Below are 19,553 nucleotides of genomic sequence, written 5' to 3' on the forward strand. Positions count from 1 at the left end.
TTAAGTCTATGATTTGACATTTGATAGAGTAGTCTGACTGAGCGGTGGTAGGCAGCAGCAGGCTCGTAAGCATTCATTCAAACTTTACTGCGTTTGCCAGCAGCTCTTAGCAATGCTTGATTAACAGCGCTGTTTATGACTTCAAGCCTATCATCTCCTGAGATTAGGCTGGCAATACTAAAGTGCCTATTAGAACATCCCATAGTCAAAAGGTACTTGAAATACAAAAATGGTAGAGAGAGAAAATAGTCAACGCGTCATAATTTCTATAATAACTACAACTTAAAACTTCTTAACTGGGCATATTGAACCACCAGCTTTCTTTCATATGTTCTGAGCAAGGAACTTAAACGTTAGCTTTTTTATAATGGCACATATTGCACTTTTACTTTCTTCTCCAACACTGTGCTTTTGCATTATTTAAACCAAATTGATCATGTTTCGTTATTTGAGACTAAATTGATTTTATGTATTATATTAAAATAAAAAAAGTGTTATTTCAGTATTGTTGTAATTGTCATTGTTAAATATACATACATACATACATACATACATATACACACACACACACACAGTGCCTTGCGAAAGTATTCGGCCCCCTTGAACTTTGCGACCTTTTGCCACATTTCAGGCTTCAAACAAAGATATAAAACTGTATTTTTTTGTGAAGAATCAACAACAAGTGGGACACAATCATGAAGTGGAACGACATTTATTGGATATTTCAAACTTTTTTAACAAATCAAAAACTGAAAAATTGGGCGTGCAAAATTATTCAGCCCCTTTACTTTCAGTGCAGCAAATGTGGCAAAAGTTCGCAAAGTTCAAGGGGCCGAATACTTTCGCAAGGCACTGTATATATAAATTAAAAGCCAGATTAAAATCGGTATCGTCTTTTTTTGGTCTTCCAATAAATCGGTATCGACGTTGAAAAAAAATCATAAATCAGTCGACCTCTATTATATATGTTCTGCTATTCCAAGAATGTGTAACCGAAGAGTTACCAAGAGTGGGCACAGAATCCATAGCGTTCCCGCTGTGGCCGTCTATTTCAGCACCATTTTGCGCTGCTCTGAGACAAGCATGGAGAAACGAAAATGTTCAAATATTCCATGACATTCTTAAGATGTGCGTTGACTGCATATAAGCAAGTGATGACTGCTAAATAATCAAGTTAGGTGTCTCCAGAAATAATTCTAAACTATTGGCTTTCCTTACAAATTAGTGAGAATGTCTCACTCCATGTTCAAAAATTGCCTTTATCCTTTCCTAGGTTAAATGAAAACTAAATCTCCAAAATATTCTTACTTATTAAACAAAGCAATTATTATTAATTTAGAATTATATAAAAGCCGCTTAGATATTCTCACAGATACTAACGGAAAATGCCCATTAGATATTAATTTAGAGTCCTCCAATTCTCTAAATGTAATTATTGGCGGAGAGTCACGTCATTGAAAAACATATTTTCCAATATACTGTAGGCCTACCATAGACAAAATGAGTCTCACTAGTGTTGAGTAATGTGCTGTTAAAAATGGTGTAGGTCTTATTTATTTAAAGAGCGTATAAAAGTTAGAAGCAAAAGCCTACAACTATTTTAGCACCGTTTGTGCTGCTCTGAGGCAAGCATGGGGACTGGTCTTAATAAATCAATAAGATTTTTTATTTTCACTTCATCTCCATTTGGGTATTGGTTAGAGAAGAATTAGAAAATTAGGGTGCAGAAATGTTATGCTCTAAGTGTAACCTTTTTATTTAACTAGGCAAGTCAGTTATGTATGCCAGTCTGTTAAGACTACTAACAATTGAGAATTGTTTTGTACGTTTATAACATCCTAAAGCTTGATTCTGCACTTAGTTTGACCAGTTTAGTCGACATATAATATGTAATTTTGAAGTTTTGATGCGCAACTGTTCGGGACCAGAAGTCATTTTGGATGCATTTCAGCTGAAAGTGATAGCATATGCTAATGCAAAGACACACGACACACGACCCAAACGATGTATTGGGTAAGTATGACTCCTTCCACTACATTCTGATCAAAGACCATCAAAGGTAAGGGAATATTTATGTTGTAATTTTGTATTTCTGTTGACTCCAACATAGCGGAGAAATATTGCTTACGTCTGAGCGCCGCCTCAGATTATTGCCTAGTGAGCGATTTCTGTAACGTTAAAAATAAATGTAACACAGCGGTTGCATTAAGAAGCAGTGTATCTAACTATATGTAGAACATGTATATTTTGTCAAAGTTTATGATGTGTATTTCTGTTATCTGGCGGAGCTATCTATAATTTCTCCGGACATTTTTGAGCATTTTCTGAACATGACGTCAATGTAAACGGAGATTTATGGATATAAATGGCATATTATTGAAAAAAACATACATTTACTGTGTAACATGTCCTATTACTGTCATCTGATGAAGACTTTCAAAAGGTTAGTGAATTATTTTTCTTTTAATCCTGCGTTTGTCATTGCATCTTTTGTTCGACAAAATGGCTGCATATCGTCTGTGTCTTTGTGGTGGTTTGACATAAATATGTGCTATGTTTTCGCCGTAAAACATTTTAGAAATCTGACTCGCTGGGTAGATGAACAAGGTGTTTATCTTTCATTTGAGCTATTGGACTTGTTAATGTGTGGAGGTTAAATATTTCTAAGAATATTTTTGCATTCCATGCGCCACCGTTCCAGCTGAACGAGGGGGGAGGGGGGGCGTTCTCTGAGAGGAACACCTCGCTTTAACAGAACAAATTCTTATTTACAAGGACAGCCTACTCCTTCCTTGTAAATAGCCAAGGACTGTACTGAGGACCGACATTTTCCGTTCCAGCAAGTACCAGTCAAAAAGTTTGGACACATCTACTCATTCAAGAATTATTCAAGACTTTTACTATTTTCTACATTGTAGAATTATAGAGAAGACTTCACAACTATGAAATAACATTTGGAATCTGTTAAGAACAAAAAACCTACTCCTTCCTCCTCAATGGGGATTTGAACCCCGGTCTCCCGCGTGCCCCGCATTCTGTAGTAGACATGACATCTCGCGTTTGTAAGGAATTAGGCACTTTCCCGTGTTTCCTACAGAATATATTGTAGCCTAATAAACACATTTCATTAATAAAATAATAATAAAAAAACACTTTCAAAATGCAGATGTTGATTTAGTTATGGATACATAACGAATTACTATGGGAATAAATATCACTGATTTACAGAAATAAAAGGAACAAAGTTGTCTAATGAAGGCAAACAATTCAGAATCCTCCAATCCTGTAGCCAACTCCCGACCGTCACGTTGTACAGCACCATATTTTCCATTCCATCATAACGGAAACCCTTAGGGTTTCGTTTATCATGGAATAGAAACATCAAATTAATTAAGCAAGTACCAGTCAAAGGTTCAGACACACCTAATCATTCCAGGATTTTTCTATATTTTTACTATTTTCTACACTGTAGAATAATAGTGAAGACATCACAACTACAAAATAACACCGGTCTCCCGCGTGCCCTGCATTCTGTAGTACAGACATGGCCTGCTCTCCCTTATGTAAGGAATTAGGCACTTTCCCATGTTTACTACAGTATGTATTGTAGACTGCACAGTAGCCTAATAAACAAAAACACATTTTGTTAATATAATAATGAACAAAAAAAAAACGTTTCAAAATGCAGATGTTGATTTAGTGGATGGATCCATAACGAATAACTATGGGAATACATATCACTGATTTACAGAAACATTGGAACAAAGTTGTCTAATGAAGTAAAACAATTTAGAATCCTCCAATCCTGTAGCCTACTCCCAACCGTCACTTTATGTTCCATTCCCTGAGGGTTTTGTTTTTCTCTGAATAGAAACAATAATATTACTCAAATTAATTAAGCCAAATTTCTTAAAATCAATCCCATATACTATGTTATTACAAAAAAGGTTCAATTCCCTGGTAACGACAATACGGAAGACTATCAACTGCTTCTCAAAGATGCCCTATGGTGGTCAAACTAGCAATAAAAAATGGCTGAGAATTAAATGGTGTGCTACAGAATGCTGCGGCAGCGCACAAGGTGTGCCGCAGTATGATGCAACTTCTAAAGGAGGAACCACTGTACAGTGCATTCGAAAATAATTCAGACTCCTTAAATATATCCACAATTTGTAACACTACATTATTATAAAATGGATTAAAAAGTTTATTCCCTCAATCACCCAAAATGACAAAGCCATTTTTTTTTTTGCACATTCATAAAAAATTATTGAACTTAAATATCACATTTACATACAATTCCGGTCAAAAGGTTTAGAACACCTACTCATTCAAGTGTTTTATAGAATAGTAGAATAATAGTGAAGACATCATAACTATGAAATAACACACGGAATCATGTAGTAACCAAAACAGTGTTAAACAAATCAAAATATATTTTATATTTGAGAATCTTCAAAGTAGCCGCCTTAACAGCTTTGCACACTCTTGGGATTCTCTCAACCAACTTCATGAGGTAGTCACCTGGAATGCATTTCAATTAACAGCTGTGCCTTGTAAAAGGTTAACTTGTGGAATTTCTTTCCTTCTTAATGCATTTGAGACAATCTGTTGTGTTGTGACAATGTAGGGGGTATACAAAAGATAGCCCTATTTGGTAAAAGACCAAGTCCATATTATGGCAAGAACAGCTCAAATAAGCAAAGAGAAATTACAGTTTATCATTACTTTAAGACATGAAGGTCAGTCAGTACGGAAAATTTCAAGAAAGTTTCTTCAAGTGCAGTCGCCAAAACCATCAAGTGCTATGATGAAACTGGCTCTCATGAGGACCGGCACAGGAATGGAAGACCCAGAGTTACCTCTGCTGCAGAGGAGAAGATCATTAGATTTACTGGCCTCAGAAATTGCAGCCCCAAAAAAATGCTTCACAGTACAAGTAACAGACACATCTCAACATCAACCGTTCAGAGGAGACTGCGTGAATCAAGCCTTCATGGCTGAATTGCTGCAAAGAAACCACCACTAAAGGACACCAATACGAGCAAAGGACATTAGACCGATGGAAATCTCAAATTTGAGATTTTAGGTTCCAACCGCCGTGTCTTTGTGAGACACAGAGTAGGTGAACGGATGATCTCTTCATGTGTGGTTCCCACCTTGAAGCATAGTGGTGGTGTGATGGTGCTTTGCTAGTGACACTGTCAATGATTTATTTAGAATTCAAGGCACACTTAACCAGCATGGCTACCACAGCATTCTGCAGTGATACGCCATCCCATCTGGTTTGCGCTAAGTGTGACTATCATTTGTTTTTCAACAGGACAATGACCCAACACACCTCCAGGCTGTGTAACGGCTATTTAACCAAGAAGAAGAGTGATGAGGTACTGTATCAGATGACTTAGCCTCCACAATCACCCAACCTTCAACCCAATGGAGATGGTTTGGGTTGAGTCTGACCAAAGAGTGAAGAAAAAGAAGCCAACAAGTTCTCAGCAAATGTAGGAACTCCTTAAAGACTGTTGGAAAAGCATTGCAGGTGAAGCTGGCTGAGAGAATACCAAGAGTGTGCAAAGCTGTCAACAAGGCAAAGAGTGGCTATTTGAAGAATCTCAAATATATTTTGATTTGTTTATTAATGCATTTTTCTGGTTACAACATGATTCCATGTGTTATTTGATAGTTTGTCTTCACTATTATTCTACAATGTGAAAATAGTAAATATAAGGAAAAACCCTTGAATGAGAAGGTGTTAACTTTTGACCGGTAGTGTAAGTATTCAGACCTTTTACTCTTGAAGCACCTTTGGCAGTGATTACAGCCTCAAGTTCTTTCATTCTTCTCTGTAGATCCTCTCAAGCGCTGTCAGGTTGGATGGGGAGCGTCGCTTCACATCTATTTTCAGGTCTCTCCAGAGATGTTCCATCGGGTTCAAGTCCGAGCTCTGGCTGGGCCACTCAAGGACATTCAGACACTTGTCCCAAAGCCACTATTGGGTTATCTTGGCTGTGTGCCCTGTTGGAAGGTGAACCGTCGCCCCTGTCTGAGGTCCTGAGTGCTTTGGAGAAAGATTTAATCAAGGATCTCTGTACTTTCCTCTGTCATCTTTCCCTTGATCCTGACTAGTCTCCCAGTCCCTGCCGCTGAAAAACATCCCCACAGCATGATGCCGCCACCGTAGCGATGGTTCCAGGTTTCCTCCAGAAGTGACGCTTGGCATTCTTTATTTTATTTAACTAGGCAACTCAATTAAGAACAAATTCTTATTTTACAATTACAGCCCTTCCTTAACCCGGACAACGCTTGGCCAATTGTGCGCCCCCTTATGGGACTCCCGATCACGGCCGGTTGTGATCCAGCCCGGGATAGAACCAGGGTCTGTAGTGACTCCTCTAACGAGATGCAGTGCCTTAGACCGCTGTGCCACTCGGGAGCCCTTCAGGCCAAAGAGTTAAATCGTGGTTTCAGACAGAGAATCTTGTTTCTCATGGTCAGAGTCTTTACGTGCCTTTTGGCAAACTCCAAGTGGGCTGTCATGTGCCTTTTACTGAGGAGTGGATTCCGTCTGGCCACTCCACCATAAAGTCCTGATTGGTGGAGTGCTGCAGAGATGGTTGTCCTTCTGGAAGGTTCTCCCATCTCCACAGAGGAACTCTGGAGCTCTGTCAGAGTGACCATCGGGTTCTTGGTCACCTCCCTGACCAAGGCCCTTCTCCCCCAATGGCTCAGTTTGGCCAGGCAGCCAGTTCTAGGAAGAGTCTTGATGGTTCCAAACCATTTAAGAATGATGGAGGCCACCGTGTTCTTGGGTATCTTCAATGCTGCAGAAATGTTTTGGTACCCTTCCCCAGATCTGTGCCTCGACACAATCCTGTCTCGGAGCTCTACAGACAATTCCTTCGACCTCATGGCTTGGTTTTTGCTCTGACATGCACTGTCAAATATGGGTCCTTATATAGACAGGTGTGTGCCTTTCCAAAACATGTCCAATCAATAGAATTTACCACAGGTAAATCAACTTGTAGAAACATCCCAAGGATGATCAATGGGAAACGGGATGCACCTGAGCTCAGTTGAGTCTCATAGCCAAGGGTCTGAATAGTTCCGTAAAATAAAAAAACGTGTTTTCCCTTTGTCATTATGGGGTAGTGTATGTAGATTGATGATTATTTTATTTAATCAATTTAAAATAAGGCTGTAACGTAACAAAATGTGTATTTAAAAGGATCCACCTTCCTTGTGCATCTGTTTGAACAGTTTGCACATTCTATCATGTCAGCAAAAATATATCTAATCGCTTCTTGTCTTGTCAGGTGAAATGATAAATGGCAAGAAGAAATCAATATTTTAAAATTAATGGATTTGAAAACAAATGTATTCGCGGCTGCTCATTCCAGTGAGTGTAATTGAGCAAATTACACGCATTGGTGCCAATGTTAAGAGTTGAGAAAGTTGATATTTGAAATGAAAAGATACTCTTGTACTGGGGTCTGTAATTCAACATGTGTTAATGTGGTTGTTGCTAGCGCTATTGATGTAAACATTATTTTCCCCATTATATTGTCGCAGACTCCCTGTAGTACCTCCCGACCCATGGTTCAATAACCCTTCTCTAATCCTAGCTCTCTGTGATCTACACAGACACACACTCCCCCGTCATCAGCATCACATCCCTGCCTAATCCTGATTAGAGATTCCCCGCAGAGCCACTATGCGCCCCGCAAACACGCAACCTGCCTGCACCCAGCCGCAATCCCGTCCATCCTCTTTCCCGTCAACTCCCCCACCTTCCAGTTGGCCTTGCCAGTAACTGCGGGGATCGAAACTTCAAGGCTGTATTAAAAAAGGGGGGGACTGGGGAGAGGCATATCCTACCTTTAACTTAATCTTAAGGCTTTTTCTAACTGCATCAGCAACTGCTAGGACTGGGGAGGAAATATTGTGGCTTTTATAGCCAGCTGTCACCTCAGACAGTTCTACCAGGTAGGGGCCACATTCTTCTACCTATTGGGATATCCATGGCAGGTACAAGCAGGGATACCATAGCCAGACACATAGTGGGACTCTATGATAATTGGGATGAATAGTGTAGCATGTGTGTGTGTGTTCGTGCGTGCGTGCTCCCCTGAACTGTGGGCAGAAAAGAACCACCAGACAGACACTAGTGGAATTTTATTTTTACTTTCAAAAATGTTTTGCTATACTTCCTGGTTCTACATAGCGATCAATTGGAGGATATGCAGTACCACTAATGAGAAATTGCACACACGCACTCTTCAGTAGAAAGAAGAAACAGCCAGCAGTCGGTCTCTGGGAAGAGCTCCAAGCCTTCATCATCTGTTCATAGTAAGAGTGGAGACATGCTGAAAGACAGGCAGAATCACAGGCTGTGCAGGCCTCCCATTCATCTGTTTACTAACACCCAGCACATGACCATGACGCATGCACGCACAAACACACAACCGCTCTCACAGACAGGATCTTCAAAATATACCCTGCAGATGCATAAAAAAATCTAATATGCACACAATCAAGTTAGAAAATCCCGCAAAAACATCCCCCTAAACCATGATGTGGTAGCAGCTCTGTGTTTTTGTAGTGTAGTATTGTCAATGGGTCTGGGGCAACTGGCTGACTGTCTCGCTCTCTCTCTCTCTCTCTCTCTCTCGCTGTCCATCTGTCTGTCCACACTACTCTCGGTCTCAAATAACCACTCCATGCTCAGAATAGGACAGTCCTATTTATTTTTCATTCCAGCGGTAATGTAATACATTGTTATGGAGAGGTGAAGAAAACAAAAAACAAATGTGGGACGTGACATTCCGCATCTGGAAACGCTCTGGAGCACGTGCATCCCTCTCCAGATCTCTGCTCTCCCTCTCCACCAAGAAGGAATTCTGTAACCGATCTGGAGCACGTGCAACACTCTCCAGATCTCTGCTCTCCCTCTCCCTCTCCCTCTCCACCAGGAAGGAATTCTGTAACCGATCTGGAGCACGTGCATCACTCTCCAGATCTCTCTCTCCACCAGGAAGGAATTCTGTAACCGATCTGGAGCACGTGCAACACTCTCCAGATCTCTGCTCTCCCTCTCCACCAGGAAGGAATTCTGTAACCGATCTGGAGCATGTGCATCCCTCTCCAGATCTCTGCCCTCCCTCTCCACCAGGAAGGAATTCTGTAACCGATCTGGAGCACGTGCATCACTCTCCAGATCTCTCTCTCCACCAGGAAGGAATTCTGTAACCGATCTGGAGCACGTGCAACACTCTCCAGATCTCTGCTCTCCCTCTCCACCAGGAAGGAATTCTGTAACCGATCTGGAGCACGTGCATCACTCTCCAGATCTCTGCTCTCCCTCTCCACCAGAAAGGAATTCTGTAACCTGATCCTCTAGTTGTCTTTAGTGCACTGACCAACCTCACAGGGCCCGGTGGCATACACACACACACACACACACAGGGATTCAGTGAGCGCTGACCCACACTCACTCAGATGGAAAATATCAAACATCAACATCACACATGAACTATAGGTTCAAAACACCATACAGACAAGCGTCAACACATATCCCACAAGTTCAGCGAAGTCAAAAACACAAAAGCTGCGCTGATTTTGTCCCAAGCTATTTTATTTTACTAGGCAAGTCAGTTAAGAACAAATTCTTATTTTCTATGACAGCCTAGGAACAGTGGGTTAACTGCCTGTTCAGGAGCAGAACGACATATTTTTACCATGTCAGCTCGGGGATTGCAACCTTCTGGTTACTAGTCCAACGCTCTAACCACTAGGCTACCCTGCCGCCTCTATGGTCTCTCAACATTCATTTAATAGCATTACCCCAAACACAACACACTAGTTAACATGTGAATGGGACAGGGGGCAAGGGCGGTGAACACTAGCAGCTGGCTCCTGTGAGTTCTATATTTAAATCTGTCATTTGACAGTTAAAGTGCTGATTGGGTGCAGAAGGGGATCAGAGGGGCGGCAGGGGCACTCTGAAGCCATCCCAGTGGCCTTTCACAGCCATGCCTACAGGTGCCCCGTTAACTGCCCTGGCATTGGCCTGGCCCAGTGGAACTGCCATCCACTCACACCCTGCACATACACATGAATCAACCAACTAACACATCTACTGACTGATGTTCACTACCGAAGTACATGTGTGTTGCTGGTCACATATATCAATGACCAAGTCCTCTGACTTCATGAGTATACAGCAAAGGTTATCAACTAAAGTTTGATCCTATTTTGCAGAGGTGTGAATCTCTCATTTATTTGAACAACAATATGACACGCTATCGATACCCAGGGCAACGAGACGACACCAGTATCGCGATACGCTGTAGTATCATGGCAAGTAAACAGAACATGAAGCGGATTTAAACTTCTTTAGGGAAACAGGCCTAATGTTGGAAACAAACATCATTATGTTGTCATCCTGAGTCACATTTATTTATTTTCAAAGCTATAGGACACCATATTGTACATACGCTCCCCAGAAAGTACTCCGAACCCTTGACTTTTTCTACATTGTTAGGTTACAGCCTTAATATAAAATGGATTAAATAAAAATCCTCAATCTACACAAAATACCCCACAATGACAAAGCGAAAACAGGTTCAGAAATGGTTTGTAAATTTATTACAAATAAAAAAACAAATACATATTTACATAAGTATTCAGTCCCTTTACTATGTAACTCGAAATTGAGCTCAGGTGCATCCTGTTTCCGTCGATCAACCTTGAGATATTTCAACAACTAGATTAGAGTCTACCTGTGATAAATTCCTCTCTATATCCCACAGTTGACAGTGCCCGTCAGAGCAAAAACCAAACCATGAGGTCAAAGACATTGTCTGTAGAGCCCCGAGACAGGATTGTGCCGAGGCACAGATCTGGTGAAGGGTACCAAAACACACCCGCAACATTGAATGTCCCCAAGAACAGTGGTCATCATTCTTAAATGGAAGAAGTTTGGAACCACCAAGACTCTTCCCAGAGCTGGCCGCCTGGCCAAACTGAGCAATCGTGGAAGATGGTCACTCTGAAAGAGCTCCAGAGTTCCTCTGTGGAGATGGGAGAACCTTCCAGTAGGACAACCATCTCCGCAGCACTCCACCAATCAGGCCTTTATGGTAGTGGCCAGACAGAAGCCACTCCTCAGTAAAAGGCACATGACAGCCCACTTGGAGTTTGCCAAAAGGCACCTAAAGACTCACACCATGAGAAACAAGATCCTCTGGTCTGATCAAACCAAGATTGAACTATTTTGCCTGAATGCCAAGTGTCACATCTGGAGGAAACCTGGCACCATTCCTAAGATGAAGCATGGTGGTGGCAGCATTATGCTGTGGGGATGTAGTTCAGTGGCAGGGACTGGGAGACTAGTCAGGATCGAGGCAAAACAGACGGAGAAGAGTACAGAGAGATCCTCTGATGAAAACCGGCTCCAGAGTGCAAAGGACCTCAGACAGGGGGCGAAGATTCACTTTCGAACAGGATAACAACCCGAAGCACACAGCCAGGACAACGCAGGAGTGGCTTCTGGACAAGGATCTGAATGTCCTTGAGTGGCCCAGCCAGAGCCCGGACTTGAACCCGATCGAGCATCTCTGGAAAGAAAGTAGATGTGCAGCGACGCTCCCCAACCAACTTGACAGAGCTTGAGAGGATCTGCAGAGACGAATGGGAGAAACTCCACAAATAAAGGTGTGCCAAGCTTGTAGCGTCATACCTAAGAAGACTCAAGGTTGTAATTGCTGCTTCAAAAAAGTACTGAGTAAAGGGTCTGAATACTTACGCAAATGTATATTTAAAAAAAATGTTTTTTTGAAACTTGCAAAAATTTCTATAAATCAGCTTTTTGCTTTGTAATTATGGGGTATTGTGTGTAGTTTGATGAGGGGAAAAAAACAATTTAATCAATTTTAGAATAAAGCTGTAATGTAACAAAATGTGGAAAAGGTCAAGGGGTCTGAATACTTTCCAAATGCACCATACAGCGGATTTTTAAAGTACCAAAGACTTTGTTCTGCTTCGCGGTTTCATTTTTGCTATGGAAAGAATATCCCAATGCTGGTATCGTCACAGCCCTAGCAACCACACAGCTGCACCAATATCTATCACTATAATGCCCCAGCCCTAAAGTTCAGTAGATACCGAACCTGATGCTCTGTCATTTTAAAAATGTCACTGTACATGTGTGTAATAAAGACCCTTCCTAGGCAGGCAAAACAATAACAATCCCATAAAGTAGCATTGCATAGAATGTCTGGAAGGGTAAAGCAGATACAAGTTCCTTTACACTGTGTCTGTATATGGCATATGGGGTTCTGTTGCTCATGCCCAGAGGGCAGTGTGTTTAGGAAAATATAAAAAATGTTTGATAAGCGATTGCATAATGTGTATATGTAAAGCAATGTGGCCTTACTCAGAGTGAGATAAGGAGAGAGAGACAACAGCCTTCTCTACTAGGTCCTGCTCTGCCCAAGACCATGGTGGGCAGTGGACACAAACACCCCTACCCCCCAATGTGTGTGTGAGAGAGAGAGAGAAAATCAGCCCAGTAAGTGTTGAGGACTGGCTGGCACAGCCTGCGGGCACTGCAGAGCAGTTATGACTGGGCATGTACTCCTCAGCGTGCTATGCACCAGAAGCCTCATACGCTGTGCGGGCACTCGCTCACATACCCTCCACCACCACCTCTGTCGTGCTCCAGGCTAACGTCCTCTAACTTCACTGTACTGCATTGAGTGCATTCAAACATGAAGGATAAGGAGGGAGAGAACTGGGATTCGCTCACACCACACACACCGCATTCAAATGGGAAGGACAAAGACAGAATGACACTACCACCACTCGATCTATACTTTACTGCACACACACACACACACGATGGCACCCACTACAATAATTGCCTGTGGCATCTCCAAGCAACTCAATAAAAAAAAGACATGCATGTGTAGCAAATCAACAGCAAGAATTTAACCGATATTGAGAGCAATTGATGCCATGCATGTTCCATCATCACTGTAATCAAAAATTAACACTGTCGTCAGAAGTCACCTGCAGTAAACTCTGGGAGGTGTTTTGTTGACCATCTGTGATTATCTTTCCTATGGGGTGTGGATTTTACAAAATGTACAGTATTCTGTAGGGTATTGCATTGTTGTTTACATATACAGACAGCACTGTGTCTGAGATTCGTAAAAACGTGATAATAAGCAAGTTGAGCACAGTATTTGTGCATATTCTAATCATTTTACAGTCCTTGGAGATAGTCACCTACCTAGTATCTAATGAGGAAGTTGAAATCCTTTTGTTAGAACGTCAGTCAGTTAAATTGTATTGTGTAACGGTTACATTAGTACCTTTGGAAGGCCCCCTTCTTGGAGTGCCACTCATCTGACACGTCCCCTCTTCACACACACACACGCACACTCTGCGCGCGTCAAAATACGCGGCGCTGGCAATGCTCTCGCACACGACCCTACGCGCACCCGTATTGGCAGACTGACTGGATAAATAAATAATTTATTGCCGAATCTATTCTATTCCTGCTATTGCTATGGCAGAGAGCCTTTTGAAAGACTCTCTGCCATAGCAATAGCAGGCAATGGACGTAGAAAAAAACAGATACGCACAACCCAGTGCGTATGAGAGAATAGCACAAGATCAGATGCTTTGTTACAATAGCCTATTGCATGCAGTGTGGTACGTACGTAAAGTGAAGCCTACTTGTGATATCCAGCACAGAAAAACAGAGCTCATAAAATGTGGTGCACTTTGACACATTGGAGCCAACTTGGTGTCAAGGTGATATGTTACAATGTTGACTCGATTGGTTTAATAAATAAGCTAGAGCACTGACACGTGTAGGCCTATACATGAAGACACAATACGTTCCAGGCTGCTATATGAATTGCGATGCTTTTCGCATTGACCACGTCCACCAGTTAGACAGACATATTAATAGGCTAGTATTCGTCTGTAACTTACCCAAACTGCCGGCGAAACCGTCCATTTCTGGGAGAAATAGCCGAGCAGACACCAAAAATATTCCTGTTATGACGGGTCCTATTCAGGGAACAGTGGGAGAATGTCGGACTCTATACGGGCTATCCAGACTGGCAGGCAAGGCGGAAATTTCTCAAGCCAACTGTTCTCGCAGTGGTCGCGACCGTATCGTAGTAAATTGGGGATCTGTCGAGTCGCAGTGAATTGTCAGTCCGGAGCAACACCGTGGTTCTCAGGGCCAGTTGATCACACGCTCTTGCTTGACTCCACGATAGCACACCTCCGCCGGGGGAGGTAGGACAGGCAGAGCTCGGCTTTCGCATTTCCGACTCCGCCCGCTTTGGCACGACTTGCTTCCCTGGTGTGGCTAGTCTGAGCGCGTCTCAATTTGACACAGTTGAGGATCCCTATGTGCTGGCCAATATATACACTACCGTTCAACAGTTTGGGGTCACTTAGAAATGTCCTTGTTTTTTTTGTTGTCATTAAAATAACATCAAATTGATCAGAAGCACAGTGTAGACATTGTTAATGTTGTAAATGACTATTTTAGCTGGAAAGTGTTTTTTTTTTTAAATGGAATATCTACATAGGCGTGCAGAAGCCCATTATCAGCAACCGTCACTCGTGTGTTCCAATGGCACATTGTGTTAACTAATCCAAGTTTAGCATTTTAAAAGGCTAACTGATCATTATGTTATGTTTGCACAGCTGTAAACGGTTGTTCTGATTAAATAAGAAATAAAACTGGCCTTCTTTAGACTAGTTGAGTATACGGGGCATCAGAATTTGTGGCTTCGATTACTGGCTCAAAATGGCCAGAAACAAGGACATTCTTCTGAAACTCTTGTTCTGAGAAATGAAGGCTATTCCATGCGGGAAACTGCCAAGAAACTGAAGATCTCTTACAACTCTGTGTACTGAAATTGCAGTCCACCTGAAGTAAATACAATTGATTGGACATGATTGTCCATATAGAGTCCCACAGTTGACAGTGCATGTCAGAGCAAAAACCAAGGCATAAAGTCGAAGGAATTGTCTGTAAAGCTTCAAGACAGGATTGTGTCGAGGCACAGATCTGGTAAAGGGTACCAAAACACTTCTGCAGCATTGAAGGTCCCAAAGAACACTGTGGCCTCCATCATTCTTAAATGGAAGAAGTTTGGAACCACCAAGGCTCTTCCTAGACCTGGCCGCCCGGCCAAACTGAGCAATCGGGGGAGAAGGGTCTTTGAAGGGTCTTGGTCAGGGAGATGACTAATAACCCGATGGTCACTCTGACAGAGCTCCAGAGGTTCTCTATGGCTAATTCATCCCTACCTCCAGTATGGAAATCATTCCAAAGGCCTGGGACAAGTTGCCACTCTCCGTGTCTGCAAGGGTGGCTTGGTTAGATATGAGGGTCTGTCTTCTGATTGAAGTGCCACAGTTAGAGTGCCATTCTCTTTCAATGTGTCTGCTAGCTCTTTCAGTGATGTAAACTAGAGGGAAAGTGCAGAGTCTAGGTGTTTAAACATTCCCGTGCCATTGTTGTACGAGTTAATGGTGAAGGGTCGATTATCAGGCTCCTGTTCATCAAATACCAAGATCTGTCGACCATTAGTGATTCCTCTGTTTGTGACATGGATAAAGTGCCTACATGCTGCAGAATACCAAGCAGCAGTATGCTCTGTATAGAAGAGCAGGTCAGCGGTTGTACTCTGGTCTCCAATTAGGGTAGGATCAGTAAACAATGTCTCTGGATTTTCCCTCAGCAGCCTTTGTTTGTGATGCTGTTTAGAATGTTCAGAGTTATTTTCCTGCTGGTAGGTCAATGGTATGGGCCAGGATCCTGCTGCTGTAGCCATTGTTTCATTTGAGTATTGATGCATGCAACTTTTGAAACAATGCACTTTTTATAACGAGAGTATAAAGCTGTGTATAAAAATGCGTAATTTAGTGTAACACTGTACACACCAATTACAATGTCTAGACAATCCTACCTCGCCTGTATGTGATTTGTTTGTTTCCTTTTCAATGCCTTGCATTGTCTTTCCTTTGGAAATCCCCCATAATTCCTCCAAAGGAATTCCCTTTTCTGTGGGTTTTATCCTACATTTTTTCTTATTTCTTCTCATTGTCCTTATGTTCAAGTCCCTCAATCCTGCACGTGTTACTTTTTACTTGTTGCCAGATGATCAAGATGACTTAGTAGACTATCTAGCTTTCAGAGCCAGGTTGTGATCATCTATCAAAACCAACCACATCTTCTGAAAGGAGAAACAGACAAACATGGCTACATGAAAGGAGGTGTAAGTCCCCACCTGTGTGGACGCCCACCTGCTTTGAAGAAGGGTCAATTATTGCAAATGTCCATTGGCAGTGCATTTATTGTGCCCGCTGGCATATTCATTATGTTGACGGAGACAGCACTTATTTTAGCCTACAACAAGAGTTCCAGTTCCAAGTGAGGAATATTTGCAGTTTCAGGACAAACAAAACAAATCAACACCTACCCTAAGTGTTAATTACTCTTACAGGGCACCAGGCTAACATTTCACCCGGTGTCACTGGTGTCACTAGCTTTTGAGGTTGGTTGGTGGCACCAGCGCATAATTTGCTCGGTGAGTTGTCATCTTACAAAGTGATTAATAGTGCTTTATTAACCCAATGAGTCCCGCCGTAATGCAGGCGTGATTTAGGACTTCCAACCCGTTTTACACATTGTCTGTTTGAGCTAAAGACTACTGGGTTGCACCATTAGATTAGTCCATTCCTCTGCATCTGTAGATACCATTAGTCTGTGTTATTAATGGGGGCTGAGCTACACCAGAGTCGTTAGAAAGTAAGAGGTTCTTCTCCATAGAAGATCATAGGAAATCCCAGGACAGTGTCTATAATACTGTAATAAGCTCACACAGTTGCTGTCACAAACTCCAAACTCCACACAGTTGTCACTGACTAGTTGGATATTTATTTTCCACTTGAGCAAACGATTTCTGTACTTACAGCATTGGCTGGCCTTATTTTTTTTATTGACATTTGTTAACAAAACTCATGAGAGCAACTCTTTATGCCAAATGATTTTGTGTTTTACGTGTAGCCCTGATTTTCCTGAAAATAAAATGTTAAAACCCTTCATTGTGAGGCTAATTATAAGGGCTGGACATGCAGATAAATGAAAGTCAGATAAATGAAAAGTATATTCTTTGCTGATTTTCTCAGGCGCTGATAGGGTTAAAAAGTATAACAAATAGACTACAGAATTATTCAAGATAAGTTGTTTCGTCTAACACGACCATCCAAGCAGGAATGCGTGATTCAACATATTTTGATCGGCATCCTAATTCAGTGATTGTCATGAATTTTGGGTTGACAATTAGACTATAGTTGGGATTTAGGATTAGGATTCCAGAATTATTATCATATTCTTTTCAATAGAGATGAATTGCATACATCTTTATGTGCACTAACTAATATCATAGACTTATTCATTAGGGGGAAAGTAAGTGGAAACTCAAAACACAAATAACTAGATCGCTATCTCTAAATACAATACCCACTGTTAGTAGCCATGTGTAGGGAACTTCCCGTGAGACCTAGGCCTTTGCCCTCGAAATGGCTGGTGCGCAATTTGCGCTCGCGCCACTCCGTATCTCAAAGCCATATCAAATATATTGGTTGTAAAATAGTTGCTATTGAACTGAATATTTAGAGTTGAGAAATACAAACAGTACCTACAGAAAGCTGAGACCCTGCTCTCAATTTGACAGGGATAAGGGTGACAAAGCTTCCAAAGCTGTGTCTTTCCCACAATTGGTGGGAGAGGAGAGTGGCTGTGGTTTTGTTCATCACAGCAGCAGGCGCCAGCAAAATCATAGGGGCAGATAAGGGCTGGACATGAGGATAATGCACTTCACTGTTTGACCAAATCATGGTTTTAGCCGGCCCAATGTTGGTGACAATGTAGATTGTGATCTTTCTGCGTTTATAGGCACCCTTTCCATTTTTTACTATCCATGATCTTGGGTGACATAACTGATGACATTGTCTGACCAGGTCTCTTTGCTGGTGCAACATTTGCCTTTGAATGTGAGTTTGCGTGACTTCAGCTCAGCCTATCAGAAAACCGGACCGGGCCCATCTTGCTAGGGAGCCGGCTGTTGCACACATGATTAGCTAATGGCTCATTAAAGATTAGTATAAAATAAATTGCTCCAACAAATTTCAAGAAAATATCTTAACAGGCACATGGGCCGCCAGCCGTATCACCTTTTTCATTGTTTTATATTTATATATGAATAAATATTTTTGTGTGTGTCAATTTTGACCAGCCCACCTACCAAAACAATTGTCCAGCCCATCTGGCATTTGCCAGAATTGCCAATCCGTCCCTGTCTATAGGGTGCCGTGACACAATGCATGACAGTCTGACAAAAAGGAAACTGTGTGGACTGACTGGACTTTTCACAATTGACAATTTGAATCCAAGATCTATGGTTTATTGGTGGTTGTCCTTTCCCAGTAGAACTCGGGTATGACATCACCACCTCTCAGTCTGTGCCAGACACTGACCCGTCTTACCAGAAGACACTCGTTCCATCCCACTGACCAGCTGGAAACCTCAGGAGGTAAGCCCTCACCCTTTGACAGAGCCAATCAACCAAATGCCCGAGTATCAAGACCAGTGAGCTTTCTGTAATGGCTGCTCCCCCCTACTGTAGGGATGGTAGGAACTGTGTGTGTGTGTGTGCATGTGTGTGTGTGTGTGTGTGTTTGTGCATGTGTGTGTGTGTGCATGTGCATGTGTGAGTGTGAGTGTGAGTGTGTGTGTGTGTGTGTGTGTGAGAGAGAGAGATAAAGAGAGAGAAAGAGAGATGGATAGAGGTGTCATTGTGAGAAATTGAGTGGGCTAACCCTGGCAGGACAGATGGAAGACTGTTTCCAGGAACAGAACCTTCCTCTCTCCACATGCTCTGTTATGCAGATAGAGGTCATGATGAGTGTGTGTGTGGTTGTTTGTGTGTGGGTGTGGTTGTGTGTGTGTGTGTGTGTGGGGGGGGGGGGGGGGGCTTGTATTACTATCCTGGTGTGTCCTAGAAATCCCCCAAAGTCCCCACAAGGATAGTAAAACAAGAACATTTATCCCTCAAGTCCCCACAAGGACACATTTTTTTTTTAGGCTTAGTTAGGGTAGGGTTAGGTGTTAAGGTTAAGTTTAGGGTTAGTGTAAGGGTTATGGAAAATAGGATTTTGAATGGAAATAAATTGTAGGTCCCATCAAGGATAGTAAAACATACTATCCTTGATGGGATGTGTGTGTGTGCCAGTAAGGCCAGTCACCTTGTATCGCAGTGGAGTAAATTACCCTCAGAAAACACCCTCCCTCTCCCACCCTCTACCCCCTCATCGCCTGTTTCCTGGCAGTGTGTGACCCCACTACACTAGTAAACCCCCCCACCACCGCACCCCACCCGCCTTGCTCAAACACCCCTACCACAAAGCTCCCCCTTTCTTCTGGTTTTATGAAGGATGGAGGGAGAGAGAGAAGA

The 19,553-nt window shown here is 42.2% G+C and overlaps 1 protein-coding gene across 4 annotated transcripts in view; it reads right to left on the reverse strand.

Moving 5' to 3' along the window:
* The window catches only part of LOC110502345 (EMAP like 4), an 83,862-nt gene extending 69,432 nt beyond the window's left edge, over positions 1–14,430 (reverse strand). For all 4 annotated transcript variants that reach the window (XM_090216679.1, XM_090216678.1, XM_090216677.1 and 1 more), the window contains exon 1: positions 14,005–14,430. In XM_090216679.1, the coding sequence (XP_090072805.1) occupies positions 14,005–14,029 (25 nt within the window). In that variant the 5' untranslated portion in view covers positions 14,030–14,430. The remainder of the gene's footprint in view (positions 1–14,004) is intronic.
* Positions 14,431–19,553: the final 5,123 nt, after the last annotated feature.

This window comes from Oncorhynchus mykiss, chromosome 23 (assembly GCF_057628025.1).
Source record: "Oncorhynchus mykiss isolate SJ-2025 chromosome 23, ASM5762802v1, whole genome shotgun sequence".
Lineage (NCBI taxonomy): Eukaryota > Metazoa > Chordata > Actinopteri > Salmoniformes > Salmonidae > Oncorhynchus > Oncorhynchus mykiss.